Raw genomic sequence first — 16,504 nt, forward strand, 5'->3', positions numbered from 1 at the left:
TAAAGGCATGGCTTTGGGGTAAAATTGCACCCATTTAAGCTCGATAACTGTAGTTCCTTTGTGCCACATTACATCTCAGTTCAGCTTTCAGGCGCCAGAGGACCGTTTTCTATTGGTAACAATAGTTAGATTAAATGAATTACATCTCTTTAAATAAGAAATCGAACTATGAGAGGGAAATAAATCAGTCTTCAAATCTCCTTACCATTGATCTTTGACACCTTTCAGTGTTTGTTGGGCAGCTGCATTCGTATTCTAATTTTGAGCCAGCAAGGGCTGCCTTATAGCAACTCGACCTTTCAGGAGTCTCCTTAGGGCTTAAACAGCTTTAGCTGAACTTTTCCAAACTTAAATCTGACCATTTCCTAGATCAACCAGTTGCTCCTTAGTCCGTTATAATTTTAAAAACAAATGCTCGGGTGGCTTAAGAGGAAGAAAATACATCAAAACAAAGCAAAAAGATTGAAGTTAATGTCAGATACTTTGCTATGAAGTTGTAAGAGGTGGCTGAGTGAGTAATGGTGCCGGCAACAGTGTGCCCTCCAGTTTAAAGCTTAGGGTGAATCGGGAGAGTGCCAGCTTTGGTGGGTCTTGTTAGCCCTACCTCACATGTTAACCTCAACTATAAAATAAAGTCTCTCTTTGTGCTACTGCCTTCTGCGGGTCACTTGGTTGCAGTCTGCTTTGTTTCATTCTGGCTTACTTTTGGATACTTTCATTGGTTTGCACTGGAGGCGGCTGTTTTTTTTTTTTTTCAATTAATTTTTTTAGCAGCACTTCGTGCTCCATGATAGCTCTTAGTTCCTTTTGTGGACCGTGGCAGTCTATTATGAGTGATGTCATAGAGACTCCTGGTTATTGTACCTCCAAGGCAGTGGTCTTTAAACTTTTTAATGCCACGCCCCCAGTGAAAATAAAATCACAATTATTCTATTAAATTGCCAATGTTTAAATATGTCTAGACTTAATTAAACATTGCAGTTAAGTTTTTTTACTGTTTTAAAAATGCAATCAAATACATGATTGCCAAACATACTATACGCTCGGGCAGGCCTTGCTAACGTGTAAAAGTATCCGCAGTGTGAATATTAGAAATGGAGGTGGGGGTTTGAAGAATATTTGAAGTCTTCCCTTTTGACACATTCTCCCAGCTAGGATATAGATAACAAAAGATATTCGCTTACTGCTGCTAATTTTTTTTCTGCTCAAAACAAAGCATTGCTATCTGCATAATGCTTTATTTGACCAGAGCCTGGCACCCACCAGAGGATCACTTGAAGGACCCCCCCACCCCCAAGTTTGAAGATCCCTGCTCTAAGATATTCTTCCACTGAGTGGCGGAGCAAACATCATTGTCTCACTGACGGAATAGTGAAATGCAGCCACTTCACTTGCTACTCTGCTACCAGGCAGAGATCCGCCTACACTGATTGATATTGTCTTTCTACTTTGCACAGAATGCCGTTTTTGTAGACAACTGCCACAAGGTTGTGTGATGCTTCCTGAGGTGTAATTGATACTGGTTGTGCTGCCCTGTAATGCACATCTATTCAAATGTTGACAGTGGGGCTACCAGTCAAGAGTATTTGGACTATAGTCCTTTCCTACATATGTGCACACCCGAGGTAAAGCGAACAGCAATAGAGCGGAGAGCAGCACTACCACATCCATCTCTCACAATGAGAAATAACTTCTGGTTGGAGGCACGCAATTTTAGAATGCCATCCCAAAATGTCTTTACTGTAAATACCATCTTTAACTGGTGCATAGATTCCAATATGTTCGAGTTTCAGATTTCGTTTGTGTCAAATTTTGTCACATTTATTTGTCTCAAGACTTTTTAGTTGATGTAGGTTCTCAGTTGTTTTTGTTCTATCTCTTGTAATGATGTTGTAATAGCATAATTTGCATTTTGGAAGTAATAAAATGCTAATTTCATTAATTTTAGAGAGCGTCAATCATTAATGTGTTTCTGGCACATAATATAGCCATGGGTTAGCATCTAGTGATATAGACTAGCTCTCTGGTCAATAGCTACATTCAACTTTTTTTTTAGGTTTCGCTTGCACAGCTCATACGCTTGCAAGGAGTGTAGTTTACAATAAAGCGCTTGGAGCCCACCCAATGCGAACCATTTGTTGGCTTCATTGTCATTCTTTTGTGCTGCCTCCTAATTGACCAGTGCATGCTGGGTGGTACTTTCTTTTATCTCTGTGGCGCATGGACCACGCAGAGATTGATTCAGCTTAATTAGTGTCCGTCCATCGATCATGTTATGATTCAGGTACTATTTCTTTCGGTGCCACTACTTGGCTCCATCTCCTTTATCCACAACCAGTGCAAGTATGTTGCTCCCTCGCCCACTAGCCCCTGCAGTCTAAAACACATTTGTTTGTTCTTGCAGAAGCGATGTACATACTAACAAGCTCATGTATCGAATCAAAAAAGCGCTATTGGGCAATTCAGTGGCGACTTAGGCAACTTTCCATATCCCATAATGCCACTCCACGCCACACAACGCTACTCCCCGCCACATAATGGCACTCCACTCTATGCTATTTTGTGCCACTCCACGCAACTCTACGCCACTCCACACCACTCCATGCAAATGTAATCTATGCCACTCCACTCTAAGCCACCCTACGGTGCTCTACTCTATGCCACTATGCTCTACTCCGCTGTACGTTGCTCCACTACACTCTACCCCACTCTACCACACTCTACCACACTCCACCACACTCCACGCCTCGCCACATCATCCCACTCCATTCTTTGCCACTCCATTCTTTGCCACTTTACTGTACCCTGCTCCACTCCACGCCACTTCACTACGTGCCACTCGATGCCATTCTACTCTGTGACTTTGCGCCGCACCTTTCTAAGTCACCACTCTACGGCACGCCACTCTTTGCCACTCTTCTCCACTGTACTCTTTGCTATTCCACTCTACGCTACTGTGCTCTACCCTACTGTACTATATGCCACCTAACTCTACTTCACACCACCCTACTTCACCCCATTCATGCTACCCTATGCCACTAACTTTTAGCCATTGGTGAGCAGCTGCTCAACAACATGGCTAAAAGACACTGGCAGATACCCTAACTTGTGGATTAGTGTGTGGCTGTCTGCATCCCTCCCTTTTTTTGTACAGTTTCTGTACCAATCTTTTGTTGCGGAGATGTCTTTCTCCCTTGTTCTGTGATCTTCCTGTTTAATGTGGGACTGACTTGCCAGCCTTCTTATTTAAGTATGATGAATTTGCCCCAACAGGCCAGATCAAGTGCCAGTCCTCAGCTGTGATCACAACTATGCATTTGGGAAGCATGTGATGTTGCAAGGGCTAAATTAATGTTCCATAAACTGTTCTGCCTTCAAGGTTTTCAACCGTCCCACTCAAACTGACCAGTACTTTTATTGACAATACAACTTTAACCTTTTGAGTATAAGGTCTGTTGAAGATGGAATGTATGCTGTTTTTGAGATTTGGTTGAAATATGGTATTTTGAATGGTTGTCTCTGTTTTGGAGCATAGGGCTACTTCAAAAGCAGCATCTTCATTAATAGTCCCAGTATAAAATTTAGGCAATAGGTAAAAATGACCGCTGGGTGCCACAATCTATTTGCCCGACCGCCCTCATCAACTGGCAGTTTATTGACCTTTAGCTTGGGACTCTAAATCTGACAAGTGAAACTATAAAGCAAATAGGCTGTTTTTTATGTTTCTAAACATTGGTCTGGGTGGACAAGCGTATGTGGAGTTTGGTGCATAATGTAGGTGCTGAGTGTTGGATCATTGGCTGCTGTTCCATAATGTTTGAACTATGTTGTAGGTTATTGGAAGGCAGTTGAATTGTGGTTTCTAAGTAAGAGTCTGGATGATGTAGTATTGGTTGGATTTGAAGCTCGGGGGGCCTACTGTATTTATATAATGAGGCGCGCCTGTAGATGACTGTCTGTTATGAGGATGAGAATTTAAAGGTGATTCATGCTCGAACTGGCAGCCATATAGATGTAATTCCTTGTCTTGTCTTTGTCATTCTCTACGTTAGCTAATGTCAGACCCTGTCATGGACAATACTGTAACCCTCTGGCAGTTCCTTCTTCAGCTTCTTCAGGAGCCCCAGAACAAGCACTTAATATGCTGGACATCAAGTGACGGGGAGTTCAAACTGCTGCAGGCTGAAGAAGTGGCCCGGATGTGGGGAATCCGGAAGAGCAAGCCAAGTATGAACTATGACAAACTCAGCCGAGCCCTCCGCTACTACTATGTGAAGGTAAGGTCAGCGTGGCATAAATAAGGGTTAGAGCCTGTATTGTGTCCAGTAACTATCAACTACAAATTCTTAACCAGTCACTGTCAATGTAAATTAATGGAATTAGTTTAGGATGACATACTGGGTCTTGGATGTGTCAGACTTTTTTTTTTTTGTTGCAAAAAAAAAAAAAAGTTAAGAAGGTAAGCGCTCTGTCAGGATTTATGCCACATCGGAACACTGCCTTAAATCTGCATAGAGTTCACGGGGTATTGGGAAGAGCAGCCACTATCCAAGAGCCAGCGATACTGGTCTCATTGGATGCCACCATGGCGTTCGACATGGTGGAATGGCCGGATCTTTTCGCAGTGGTCGACAAAATGGGATTTGGGCCCAATTTTACGGGTTGGGTCCGGCTATTATATTTGAAACCGATGGCACTGGTGGTGGTAAACAATAGGAAGTCAGCAGTATTTCAGCTGAGTCGAGGGACACGCCAGGGGTGTCCCTTGTTCCCGCTCCTATTCGCTCTGGCCCTGGAGCCTCTGGCTGCATGGATCCGCAAAGACCCAGTCATTCGTGGTCTGCGCTGGTCCCCTGACTGGGAGGATAGGATTTCCCTATATGCGGACGCCATTCTGTTATATTTGGCCTCCCCGAAAGCTTCCTTGGCGTGCGCACTGGATATTCTGGCAGTATTTGGCAGGTACTCAGGGTTAACGATAAATTGGAACAAGTCCATTATTTATGTCCTTAAAGGGGAACCACCTATCCCGCCACGGAATTGTCCAATACAAACAGCAGCTGAGGGCTTTAAGTACCTTGGTATTTTCATCTCGCTGAATCAGTCACTCCGTTTTAACCGGAATCTCCTGCCACAAATACAAAGATTGAAACGCGACATAGGGAGCTGGAAGTCTTTGCCACTCTCATTGCTGGGCAAAGCAGCCCTCTTCAAAATGATGGCGCTACTCCGCTTCATGTACGCCCTTCAGAACTCATTGGATCCAGTTCCTAAGTCATACTTCAAGGAAATTGAGAGCCTCCAGAGAGAGCTATTGTGGGATGGGAAGCCCAGGATCGCTTTGACTAAACTCACCCTAAATTGGTACGATGGGGGCATTAGCATCCAAGATATAAAAAAAAATACTATTGGGCGACCCAGCTAGCAGCCATAAACCAGGGGACCTATGGTCGTCTCGATGACCCGGGACACGCTATGGATAGATGGCTTTTGACGGGAGGGAACTACAGTCAAGCACTCTACTGCCGACCCCAGAAATACTCCTTAACAGGACCAACCAACCACTCAGTACAGATATGGCATGTTGTAAACAAGCATCTGGGCTGGGACCGCAGGCTCACACTGGCAACCCCCTTGTGGAATTCCGAAAAACTGGGGTACTTGTGGAGAACGCTGGATTTGATAAGTGGGATTTCATCGGGATCCCACAGATCAAGGGTCTTTGGGTCAAGGATGAGATTATATCGTTTGCCTCCCTCCAACAGCTATATAGTTTGGCAGAAACTGAACGCTTTAGATATTTCCAGATCTGCCATGCCCTCCAGACCCACCTCCCCAAGGGGTCTTCCCTCCCGGACGCCTCTCCCTTAGAGGATAGAGTATTAGACGGTCACCTGCCTAAAAAGACCATCTCCCTGATCTATAAAAACCTAATCAATAACATGGAGGACCCACTTCAGTCTCTTAAAGAGAAATGGATAAGGGATGGACTTGAGCATGATGAGGATGATTGGCAGGAGGCGGTGTCTTCCCCGAGGGAGATGGCGATTCAGGCCAGACTGCGCTTAGTACAGCTCAAAATTCTGAACAGAATTTACATAACAGGACTATGTTTAGTCCGCATGGGTAGAGCAGAAAGTGAGGAGTGTAGACGTAAATGTGGAAAAGACGGCACCTTCATTCATATCATCTGGGAGTGTGCTCAAATACAAATTTACTGGCGTGCTATATATAGCATCCTTAGTGAGGTACTTACACTTGTATTCCGTCCGGAGGCGCGTAGGTGCCTCCTGAAGATATGGGAACCTACGGACCTCACTTTTTACACAAAACTCTGGGCAACCCTGGCTGTGATGATAGCGAAGAGAAATATCGCACGACACTGGGGAGCCATTCAACCACCCGGAGTAGAATCATGGAAGAAAGATCTAGACTGGTGCATGTTTCGAAAAAAGTCAGTCTACATAGCCAGAGGGTGTCCGGGGAAATGGAGCTGGGTTTGGGGACCGTGGAACTCCTACCGAGGCAATATATGTACCCCGCTGACACACGTGTGAAACTGGTCCACACTGTGTTTTATGGTCTGAAACTATGTAATCTTGAATCTAAAATACTCGAAATGTACTATGTCTCCACAGCACACTATGTATGCAATGTTATGTCGATGATACTTTAATAAAAAGAATGATTAAAAAAAAAGAAGGTAAGCGCTCTAAATTTCTACGGCAAGTCTGGCCTCAGAAGTATAGTGTGGCAGTGTAGTGCCAGCTGTACTATACATAACCAATTGACAAAGAACAGTGATCCTGGTTTACTTCTGCGATTTATCTATCAAATCTATTAAGACTGTTTTGTAGGAAACATTTTCCCAATGTAAATGGACATTAACTCTAGAGTTCTTATCACAATGCCACTTAATTTGCTGGTATGCACAGTATCCCTCTAACCTTTCAACCACCCCCATAGGTTCAGCTGCAATACAGATTATAAATGGGGGCAACCAGTGGAACTTCATTCTCAAAGGAACTGCACATCAAAGCTCCATGTACCTTTTGTCTGTCCAACACCAAGACAAGTAAGACTTCTCCCAAAAACATTGCTTCTAAAAACTAGAAACTTAAGCATACTCTGTCCTTCTTTCACCTCTAACGTTTGCCACAAGAAACATGTCACCTGTCCAAACATCTCTCAGAAAAGAACACCCCAGGGCAACTCGCAAGTGCAGGCAAAATAAAAAATAATACAGTGCCTACCAAAAAAGCTAGATTCCCAGTAGCTCCCCACTGCCTTGTACAAACCATATCTAAAAAGCATGGCTGCATTACACGGGCCATTCCGAGAACCCCCTTCCCTCCTCCCCCTAAAAAAACCAAGGAGCACCTTCACGCCACCAGCTGCTATAAAAGAAAGAGACCCCTTTTCTTCTTCCTCTACTAATAATAAAAGCCATGAAGTGAATCCATTTTGGACAGATAAAAACATTAAAGCCCTCTGGGCTGCAGACCAGTGCTCCTTCCCTCTAGTCTGCACTCCCAAACTCCATCCCTACAACAAAATCCTCCAGCAGTGGCTTTTCCTCTAATTATTTTATGGTCTACTGGGCAGTCATTAACACACTAACTTTATTTATGTCAAAATGGACGCAGTAATGCTCTACCTTATTCTATGCAAAAAGTACAATTAATGGACAGAATGCAGAACAATATCATACATTCACCCCAGTACAGAGATCTGGGCCTAAATCCATCTTTTGCTCACCATGCCATCCCAGTTTGGACCCAGCCATATGCAAATCAGTTTTGACCCTGCGCCCAATGGGAACAGTTCGGCCCGAACTGCCAGGCCAGGTCCTCCCTGGACTGGAAACAAGCAACCTAGGACCGGTTTCGGGTTTTCAGCCCTCATCAGCCTGGATAGCTTGACTCCAGTGGCATGGAGAGCACGGGATCCACGTCTGGTCATACCCGTCCCATTCGGGTGACAAATGCAAAAAGAACAATTGATGGACAGATTGCCGAACAATGTCATACAATCACCCCAGTACAGAGATCTGGGCCTAAATCCATCGTTTTTGGCAGTTCGGGCTAGACTGTTCCCACAAGGAACAGGGTCAAGACTGATTTGCATATGGCTGGGTTCAAACTGGGGTGGTGCAGTGAGCAAAAGAATGATGGATTTAACCCAGATCCTTGTGACTGGGGCTGAATGATTGCACTGTCCAGCATTCCGTCCATCAATTGTTTCTTTTGCACCTACCTTATTCTATGGCACCTTTTCCATTTTTACAAGTATTCATCATTGTGCAAATATATGGCCGGTCCTATTGGCTTTATCAACGATTGTTTTGTGAGGTTCACCTAAGGCAGACTGACTTTGTTTGGATGAATAGCAAAAATCTTTCCAGGCATTTAAAAATACTTTTATAAGTATGTATTTGTGGCATGTTTAAGCCTATGTTTATACACAATCAGATAAAACCAAAATCAATCAATCAGGGGTTTGTAAAGCGCACTACTCACCCGTTGAGGTCTCAAGGTGTTTGGGGGTGGGGGTGCTGTACCAATCAAACTCAAAATAGTGTTAATGACAAATTGCCTTCTAGTAAGGGAGCTGATGATACATAATTGTGCATTTGTGAATGTGTTGTTTTTATTTATATATTTGTATATCTTTCTACATGCAGAATATTATTAAAAAGGTGAACGGGCAGAAGTTTGTGTACAGATTCGTCTCATACCCAGACATTTTAACGATGGATCCCATGAGTCTGGCGAAAGTTGATGCCGAGCTCGAGATGGGTGTCAAAGAGGTGATCTGCTGTACCAGGAAAGACCAAGAGAATGGTTCCCCGGAGAAGCTTCCCCTGCCCAGCACCAAACCTTCAGGCCGAAACGACTATATTCACTCGGGCCTGTATGCCTCCTTCACCCTCAATTCTCTAGGTTCATCCAATACAACACGTATCAAGTCCATCAAAATGGAGAATCCTGCTGGGAAACTGGCTGAAAAGAAAACTAACGCTCGGGAGACCATGCCGTCAGTCATCAAGTTTGTGACAACGCCGCACAAGAGGTCTGCGCCAGCTGCATCCCCAGAGGTGTCTTCTGGTGGTCATTTGCCGGTATCTGAGGAGTCTTTGACAGCCTTGGAATGTTTAGTTCCACTTAAAGTGACACCACCCAGAACACCCCCTCTGACAAATGACCTAATTAATTCTCTCTCAAACTCTCCTCTTGCTGTGTCTGCTGAACAGATCCCCTCGCATGTTCCTTCTCCTGCCCCTGATTCGAACTCTGAGCTGGTCATTGACACTGACTTAGACTCTGTGGCCTCGCAGCAGCTGGAGCAGTCTCAGAACCTGTCCCCTGAGATATACGAAGAGGTGACATACCTGTTGGACAGAAAGGAAGGTTCGAATCATACTGCTAGGTCCAAGAAGCCCAAGGGGTTGGAGCTAACTCCGACTCTTGTTGTCACAGGCAGTGACTCGAGTCCACTTGGGATCCTTAGCCCCTCCCTGCCCACAGCATCACTTACACCAGCATTTTTTTCACAGGTGAGTGATCTAGAGTTATTTGACCTCGAACACTGCAACCCCAGTACTTTATTGCAATGACTTGTCCAAATCACTTAGGTTCCATTACGATGTGTTGGGTAATACTGTGGTGGTTGCCTGGATTTTCACATTCAGCTGGTTGTTTCCATGAGCATGTTTTTTTGGCTTGTGCTTTTGTGGAATTCATGAGACAGGCAGTATTGTTATTCCAGGTACAATTTATTTTTCTTTAAGGAGCTTTCATAGCAAATAAGCAACAAGGTTAGGAAAAACAGGCTGCTTCAACCCATGATTAGCCATGGCGCTTCAGCTCCCAACCAGTCGGTCCAACTGTTAACCACCCTGCACCAACCCCTCACTCTGAATCTCCCCCTCTGCCATATTCCAAGATGACAATTACCATATGTTAGACCTGGCACCATTGGCGTGAGTCTCCCTTCCATTTTTCGCTGTGTCTCCCCTGTTTTTGCTGGTTATAGATGCTCTGGGCGCTGTGCCACTGCCATTCAGTGCCACAGCGCGAATGCTCCCTTTGTAAAGATGACATGTGAATTGGTACATCCATGATTGGCTTATTTGATTTACCTGTTAGTCCCTAGTAGCGTGGCCTGTGTGTGCCCAGGGCTGGTAAACCGAATGCTGCTGGTGGGCCTGCAGCACTGGTTTGTGCCACCCACAGAAGCAGCTTGTAAAGTGTGTCTCAGACCTGCCACTGCAGTGCCTGCGTGCAGTCCAGAACTGCCATCTTGGCTGTGAAGTGCACCCACTTCCCAGCCCCTGAACCTTCCCTTGGCATCCTGTAAGCCACCCTTATGATAGGGTGCACTGTATGTGTAAGGTAGGACATGCTCTGATGTGTGTAGCATGTCCTAGTAGTGAATTACCCTCAATTTCGTTTTTCACTACTGTAAGGCTACCTGTTCTCCATAGGCCAGAATGGGAGGTCTGGGCTATTACATCCTATAGTCCTAACTGACCCACAGAACATGGTAGAAAAACGAATTTAGTATGCCTGAGCTCAGAATATTAAAATACATCTTTTAGTGAAGGTTATTTTTATATTCTGTGTTTGAAACTACCACTTTTAGAGTATAGATACTTTCTTGCCTAAGCCTTCCAGTGTGCTCTGCTATTATGTGTATTGGCTGTCTGGTTTTGGAGGGACAGGGCAGGCTGAGTCAGACCTGGGTTGAATAGAGAGATCTGCCTTGGAGTGAGGGGAGGGGTAGCTCCTGCACTTGAATAGGGCTGTGCCAGGCAAGGTGAATGCTGGCTCCACCTCCCACTGTGCATCTGAAGCAGACCCCCTCTTTCTGAAAGGAAGGATGCAGCCTGATAAATAAAGTGCTCCAGGGCTGGGCAGAACTGGTTCTTGCTGGGTTCAGAGACATGTGACTCCTAAGAACAAAGACTTTGGGGGTATAAATATTTGTGCCCAAACCCCTACAATTTGTATTGCTCCTGGACAACAAGAAGAACCTCTGTCCGTGTGACTACAGGAATCTGCAGGAGAAGGACTGTCCTTGTGCTTGTGTGCTGTTTCTTGGACTGGCCTGCAGTGGTTACTACTGGACTTGGAAGAAGAGGAAAAGGACTTTGAAGGAACTTTGATTTTGTGGCTACAGCAATCGCCCAAGGGCTAGAAGAGAGCTAGCCTCCTGCAGGAGTCTCAGGCACACCAGACTCCACCTCCAGCCTCCTGTGTCCTCCCAGCGAGGATTTCTATCTGCAGGTAAGACTCCTGTGAGTTCCAGGGCCTCTAGTTCTTCTGATGAGAAAAGAGTCCTGAAAATCGTCGCTAACCCCCGTTAGCGAGCCGCTGCAGCTGGTGAGCGTAAGAAAAATCGTCGCTCTGCTGCCGCCGAGCGCTCGCTACCGGAGATCATCGCTTCATCTGTCAGCGCGCCTGAAAACGCCCGCTATCCCGAAGATCGTCGCAGAGCCTGTCAGCGGGTCCCAAAACACCAGCTATCCCGAAGATCGTGGCAGAGCCTGTCAGCGGGTCTGAAAACGCTCGCTAACCCAAGTATTTGAATCGCCTGACGGCGGGCCTGAAAACGCTCGCTAAACCTGAGGATTGTCGCATTGGTTGTTAGCGTGCCCCAAAGCGCTCGCTAACCCCGAATCATCGCACCAAGCTCATCGCAGCGCGGACACCGAGCCTTCGCCATTTTCTCCGCATCGTATCAGGATCGTCGCTCCCTCGCGGAGCGCCATTTTCTTCTATCGCAGCAAGATCGCACACGCACCAGGCTCGGTGCATCATCCTCTCTTAGCGGCAAGGATTTTATCGCATCACCGGCTTAGCGTGAAGAAGTTTGTCGCTTTGTCCTGCCCGCAACCCAGCGCATCATCCTCCCTTGCGGTAAGGATTCAACGCATCGCTGGTTAGCGTGAGGAAATTTATCGCTACAACTCCTTAGCGACATTTTTGTTGCTTTGCTACAGAATCCAGGTACCCTGTGAGTAAAAGGGTCGCAGAGACCACTGCATTGAACTGAACATCATTTTGTGCACCTTGAACTATTTTTGCAGCATTTTTAAAGTAACCCTATTTTTCTAGTATTGTGGATTTTTACTGTTATTGGTCTTGTGATTAAGTCTATATAAATATACCTATTTTTTATAACTACTTGAGTGGTGTCCATTTGTAGTGTTCCTCATTGTATTACTGTGTATGGTCATAAATGCTTCACACACTGCCTCTGAGATAGGCCTAGCTGCTCGTGCTACGTTACCACAGGGTTGAGCAGGGGTTATCAAAGGGTGTAGGCTGCTTACTCTGACTTAGGAAGAAGGGTCCCTACTTGGACAGTGGCCAGCCATTGCCAGCTAGAGACCCCCATTTCTAACATTGGTGGTCAGCTGTGAGGATCTGGACTGGCATTTATGATTGCATACAGTAATTATAGTGTACACTACTAGTGAGTGCAGACCATAACATAACCACGTACGTTTTTTGAGATTTCTTGATTCTATTTTTGATTGTTATTGCCAGTCATTGCTAAAATGGGCAAGACCAGATCCAATGCCTCTGAGGATCTCTCCTGGGAAGAAGAGAAAATAGACACCTACACTTCTAAGCAGCTCAAATATTTTTGCAAACGCTTCACAGGTCTCACTAAGAGAGAAGAGTTTTACAAGGCACTGAAGGCCTGGCTAGAGGCCAGGGATGCCCCTAGGAATAGGGAAGAGCCTGTGGAGGGGGGGGGGGAGAGAATGCAGGAGAGCAGCAGAAGGAAATTGTAGATTTGGTAGGGGATAAAGCAGTTTCCAGCCCGGGCACTAGTGTGTTCTCAAGGGGCCTGACTCCAGAAGAGATGGAGGACAGGGAGAGAGATAGGCGGCATAATATGGAGATGGCTAAGCTTAAATTGGATGGTCAGAGAGACCTAGAGAATAAGAAGTTAGAATTTGAGATGATGAAGGTGAAATTTGAACATGAGAGAATTTTGAGGGAATTGGAGATTAAAGCAGAGTATAGAGATATCCCCCCTCTGGTGGCAGCATACTGAGAGTAGAGTGTATATACCTAAAGAGGTTATTAAGGATTTCCATAAAAGAGAAGATATTGGGCAATGGTTTGCTGCTTATGAATTAGCTATGGTGTCCCACCGGGTACCTGAGAAGGATTGGGGAGCGGGGTTGTGGGGACGCTTTGTGAGTGAGGGGAGGGATACCCTGTTGGACCTGCCCCCAGAAAGTAGGATGGTTTATGCCCACATGAAGGAAGCTTTGATTACCCACTATGGTTTGACCCCTGAAATGTACAGGCAGAGATTTAGAACCTGCAAGAAGTTAGAGGGTACCACATGGGTTGAATGTGTCTTTTTTTGGCAGAGCAATGGAGCGCTGGGTAAAAGGTAGTAAAGTAGCAACTTTTGAGCAACTGTATGATTTGATTGCATGGGAGCATTTCTCTAGTAATTGTTTTCCTGAGCTACGCCAGCATCTGTTAGATTGCAAGCTAACTAACCCTAGGAAGCTTGCTGAGGAGGCGGACCGCTGGGTGAGCACCCGGGTTCGCAAGGGTCCAGTGGGAGACTTCGCTAAAGGTGGGCAGGGTCCCCCGCAGAGAGGTGGGGGGGACAGGGGTAAACCAAGGGAGTTCCACAGAGGGCCCCAAAATAATTCCCCAGGGAACCAGGCAGTGGTGTCCCAGCCCCCCCAGGATAAGAAGCCAATGCCCCCAACAGGTAGGCCTGTTCAGAGGGGGCACCCTACTTGTTTTAACTGTGGCCAGGTGGGCCACAGGTACTTTGATCCCCAGTGTCCCCAAAGGGATATTACTGCACCACCCCGTGCACCGCCCCGCCAGCTTGCTATTGTAGCCCTGGGGGAGGAGGAGATGGATGCCCAAGGTGGGTGGGACCCCGTAGAATTGACCCTTGTCTCACTAGGAGACTTTGAGATGGTTCCTAAGCCTGCACTGCCTGATAACACTAAAAAGTACAGGCAGTGGGTAACCATCAATGGCCATAGAGTGGAGGCTCTGAGGGACACAGGAGCCAGTGTAACTGCTGTCAGCTCCCGGTTGGTGTCCAAATAGCAGGTTGTGCCCCATGCATTCTACCCAGTAGTGTCTGCAGACAACACAGAGAGCCAATGTGAGGTGGCTCAGGTTCCCTTTGAGTGGGGGGGGGGGGGGTCTCAGGAACTCTTCAGGTGGCTGTGAGGCCCGCCATGCCTGTGGACTGTCTGATGGGCAATGATTTAGAGAACTCACCGTGGGCTACGGTGGAGAGGAGAGCTCACTTACAAATGTTGGGTCTGCCTGAGTGGGCGTGTGCAACCACTCGGTCCATGGCAGCCATGAAGGGTGTTGAGGAACACCTGGAGCCTGAGAGTATGGCCCAGGTCCCTGCCTTAGAGAGAAGGGGCAGGGGGCGCGGGAAGCCGGCCCCCTTGGTTCCCACGGCCCAGGAGGGAGCAGACCCTGAGGGTGATGCCCTGGAGCCTACCTGTGAGCAGAGTACCGACCTAGGGGACCTACCTGAGCTGACCCAGTGGCAGCAGGAAGGAGGGCCCACCAGGGAGGAGTTTTGTGAGCAGCAGAGAATTTGCCCTTCTCTTGAGGGTATGCGGCAACAGGCTGCAGCCCAGGCAGCAGGTGATATGTCTGGTTCACATCTGATTTATTGGGAGAACAGTCTCCTGTATAGCGAGCCTAAGGCTGCTGAGCCGGGGTCAGCCCGTGTGTTGGTGGTACCCGAGTGCTTCAGAGCCTTCCTACTGGGGTTGGCTCATGACATTCCATTGGCAGGACATCTGGGGCAGAACAAGACCTTTGAGAGGCTGGTCACTCACTTTTATTGGCCCCAGATGCGCAAACGCTCAGATACATACTGTAGGACCTGTGAGACTTGCCAGGCAAGTGGGAACAGTGGGGGGAAGATCAAAGCCCCACTCCAGCCCTTTCCAGTTGTTAGAACCCCATTCGAGCGAGTGGGCATTGACATTGTGGGGCTCTGGACCCCAAGACAGCCATGGGCAACAGGTACATCCTGGTCTTGGTGGACCATGCCACCCGGTACCCTGAAGCCATCCCGCTCAGGACAATGACGGCCCCCATGGTGGGACGTGCACTGATGGGGATCTTCTCCCGTGTGGGGTTCCCCAGAGAGGTGGTGAGCGACAGGGGGACCAACTTCATCTCCCAGTATATGAAGTCTCTGTGGCAGGAGTGTGGGGTACCTTACAAGTTCACCACTCCTTACCACCCCCTAGGTAACGGTCTGTTTGAAAGGTTCAACCGGACCTTGAAGCGCATGATCATGGGCCTGGAAGAGCCCCTGAGGCGTAAGTGGGATGTCCTCTAGCCATGCTTGTTGTTTGCATACCGTGAGGTGCCACAGAAGTCCTTAGGGTTCAGTCCCTTTGAACTGCTCTATGGCCATCCGGTAAGAGGGCCTCTGAGTCTGGTCAAGTAAGGCTGGGAGCAATCTCCCAGGAAACCTCCCCAGGATGTATTTAGCTACATCCTGGCCTTCAGGAACTAGACTCGGCGTTTCAGAAAAATTGCTGAGGCAAATCTGGAAGCCAGCCAGGAGGAGATGAAACGTTGGCACGACCAGAATACCACTCTGGTTGAATTTCAACCTGGTCAGAAGGTTTGGGTACTGGCCCCAGTGGAGCCTTGTGCGCTCCAAGATAAGTGGACCGGTCCATTTGAGGTGGTGGAGCGCAAAAGTCAAGTTACCTATTTGGTGAACTTTAAATCTCCCAGGAACCCCCTGCGGGTCCTGCATGTGAATCGCCTAAAGCCCCACTTTGAGAGGTCTGAAGTGGGCATGCTTCTTGCCACAGATGCAGGAATGGAGGAGGAGAGTGAGCCTCTTCCTGACCTCCTGTGTGAAGTAGAGTAGGATGGGTCGGTGGAGGGTTTGGTCCTCTCCACCACACTGACCCCTGAGCAGCAGAGAGATTGCCACCAGCTGTTGGGGCAATTTCCTGATTTATTTTCCCTGGTGCCTGGTATCACTGATTGGTGCGTCCATGAGGTGGATACCGGGGACAGTCCCCCTGTCAAGCACAAGGCTTACAGAGTGACTGACAGGGTAAGGTCCTGAATTAAGGAGGAGGTCTCCAAAATGTTTGCCCTAGGGGTGATTGAGTCCTCTAGCCGCCCCTGGTCCAGCCCCGTGGTCTTGGTACCAAAAGCTGCAGCGCCTGGTGACACTCCCGAACTTAGGTTCTGTTTGGACTACCGAGGTCTCAATTCGGTCACGAGGACCGACGCGCACCCCATCCCCAGAGCTGATGAGCTCATAGATCGGTTAGGAGCTGCCCAGTACCTCAGCACGTTTGATCTAACGTCTGGGTACTGGCAGATCGCCTTAACTGATGGGGCAAAGGAGAGGTCAGCATTTTCCACCCCAGATGGGCACTACCACTTCCGTGTGATGCCCTTTGGGATGAAGAATGCCCCTGCCACCTTCCAGAGGTTGG

General features: G+C 47.4%; 1 protein-coding gene across 3 annotated transcripts in view; it reads left to right on the forward strand.

The window, feature by feature from the left end:
- The window catches only part of LOC146870021 (ETS domain-containing protein Elk-4-like), a 135,037-nt gene that overhangs the window by 51,530 nt on the left and 67,003 nt on the right, over window positions 1-16,504 (forward strand). Inside the window, exons 2-3 of one of the 3 annotated variants that reach the window (XM_085624164.1) lie at window positions 4,053-4,277; window positions 8,684-9,556. In XM_085624164.1, coding sequence (XP_085480290.1) covers window positions 4,056-4,277; window positions 8,684-9,556 — 1,095 coding nt within the window. In that variant the 5' untranslated portion in view covers window positions 4,053-4,055. The remainder of the gene's footprint in view (window positions 1-4,052; window positions 4,278-8,683; window positions 9,557-16,504) is intronic. The other 2 variants (XM_085624187.1, XM_085624265.1) reach the window with 2 other exon arrangements.

Source organism: Triturus cristatus, chromosome 1_1 (genome assembly GCF_964204655.1).
Source record: "Triturus cristatus chromosome 1_1, aTriCri1.1, whole genome shotgun sequence".
Lineage (NCBI taxonomy): Eukaryota > Metazoa > Chordata > Amphibia > Caudata > Salamandridae > Triturus > Triturus cristatus.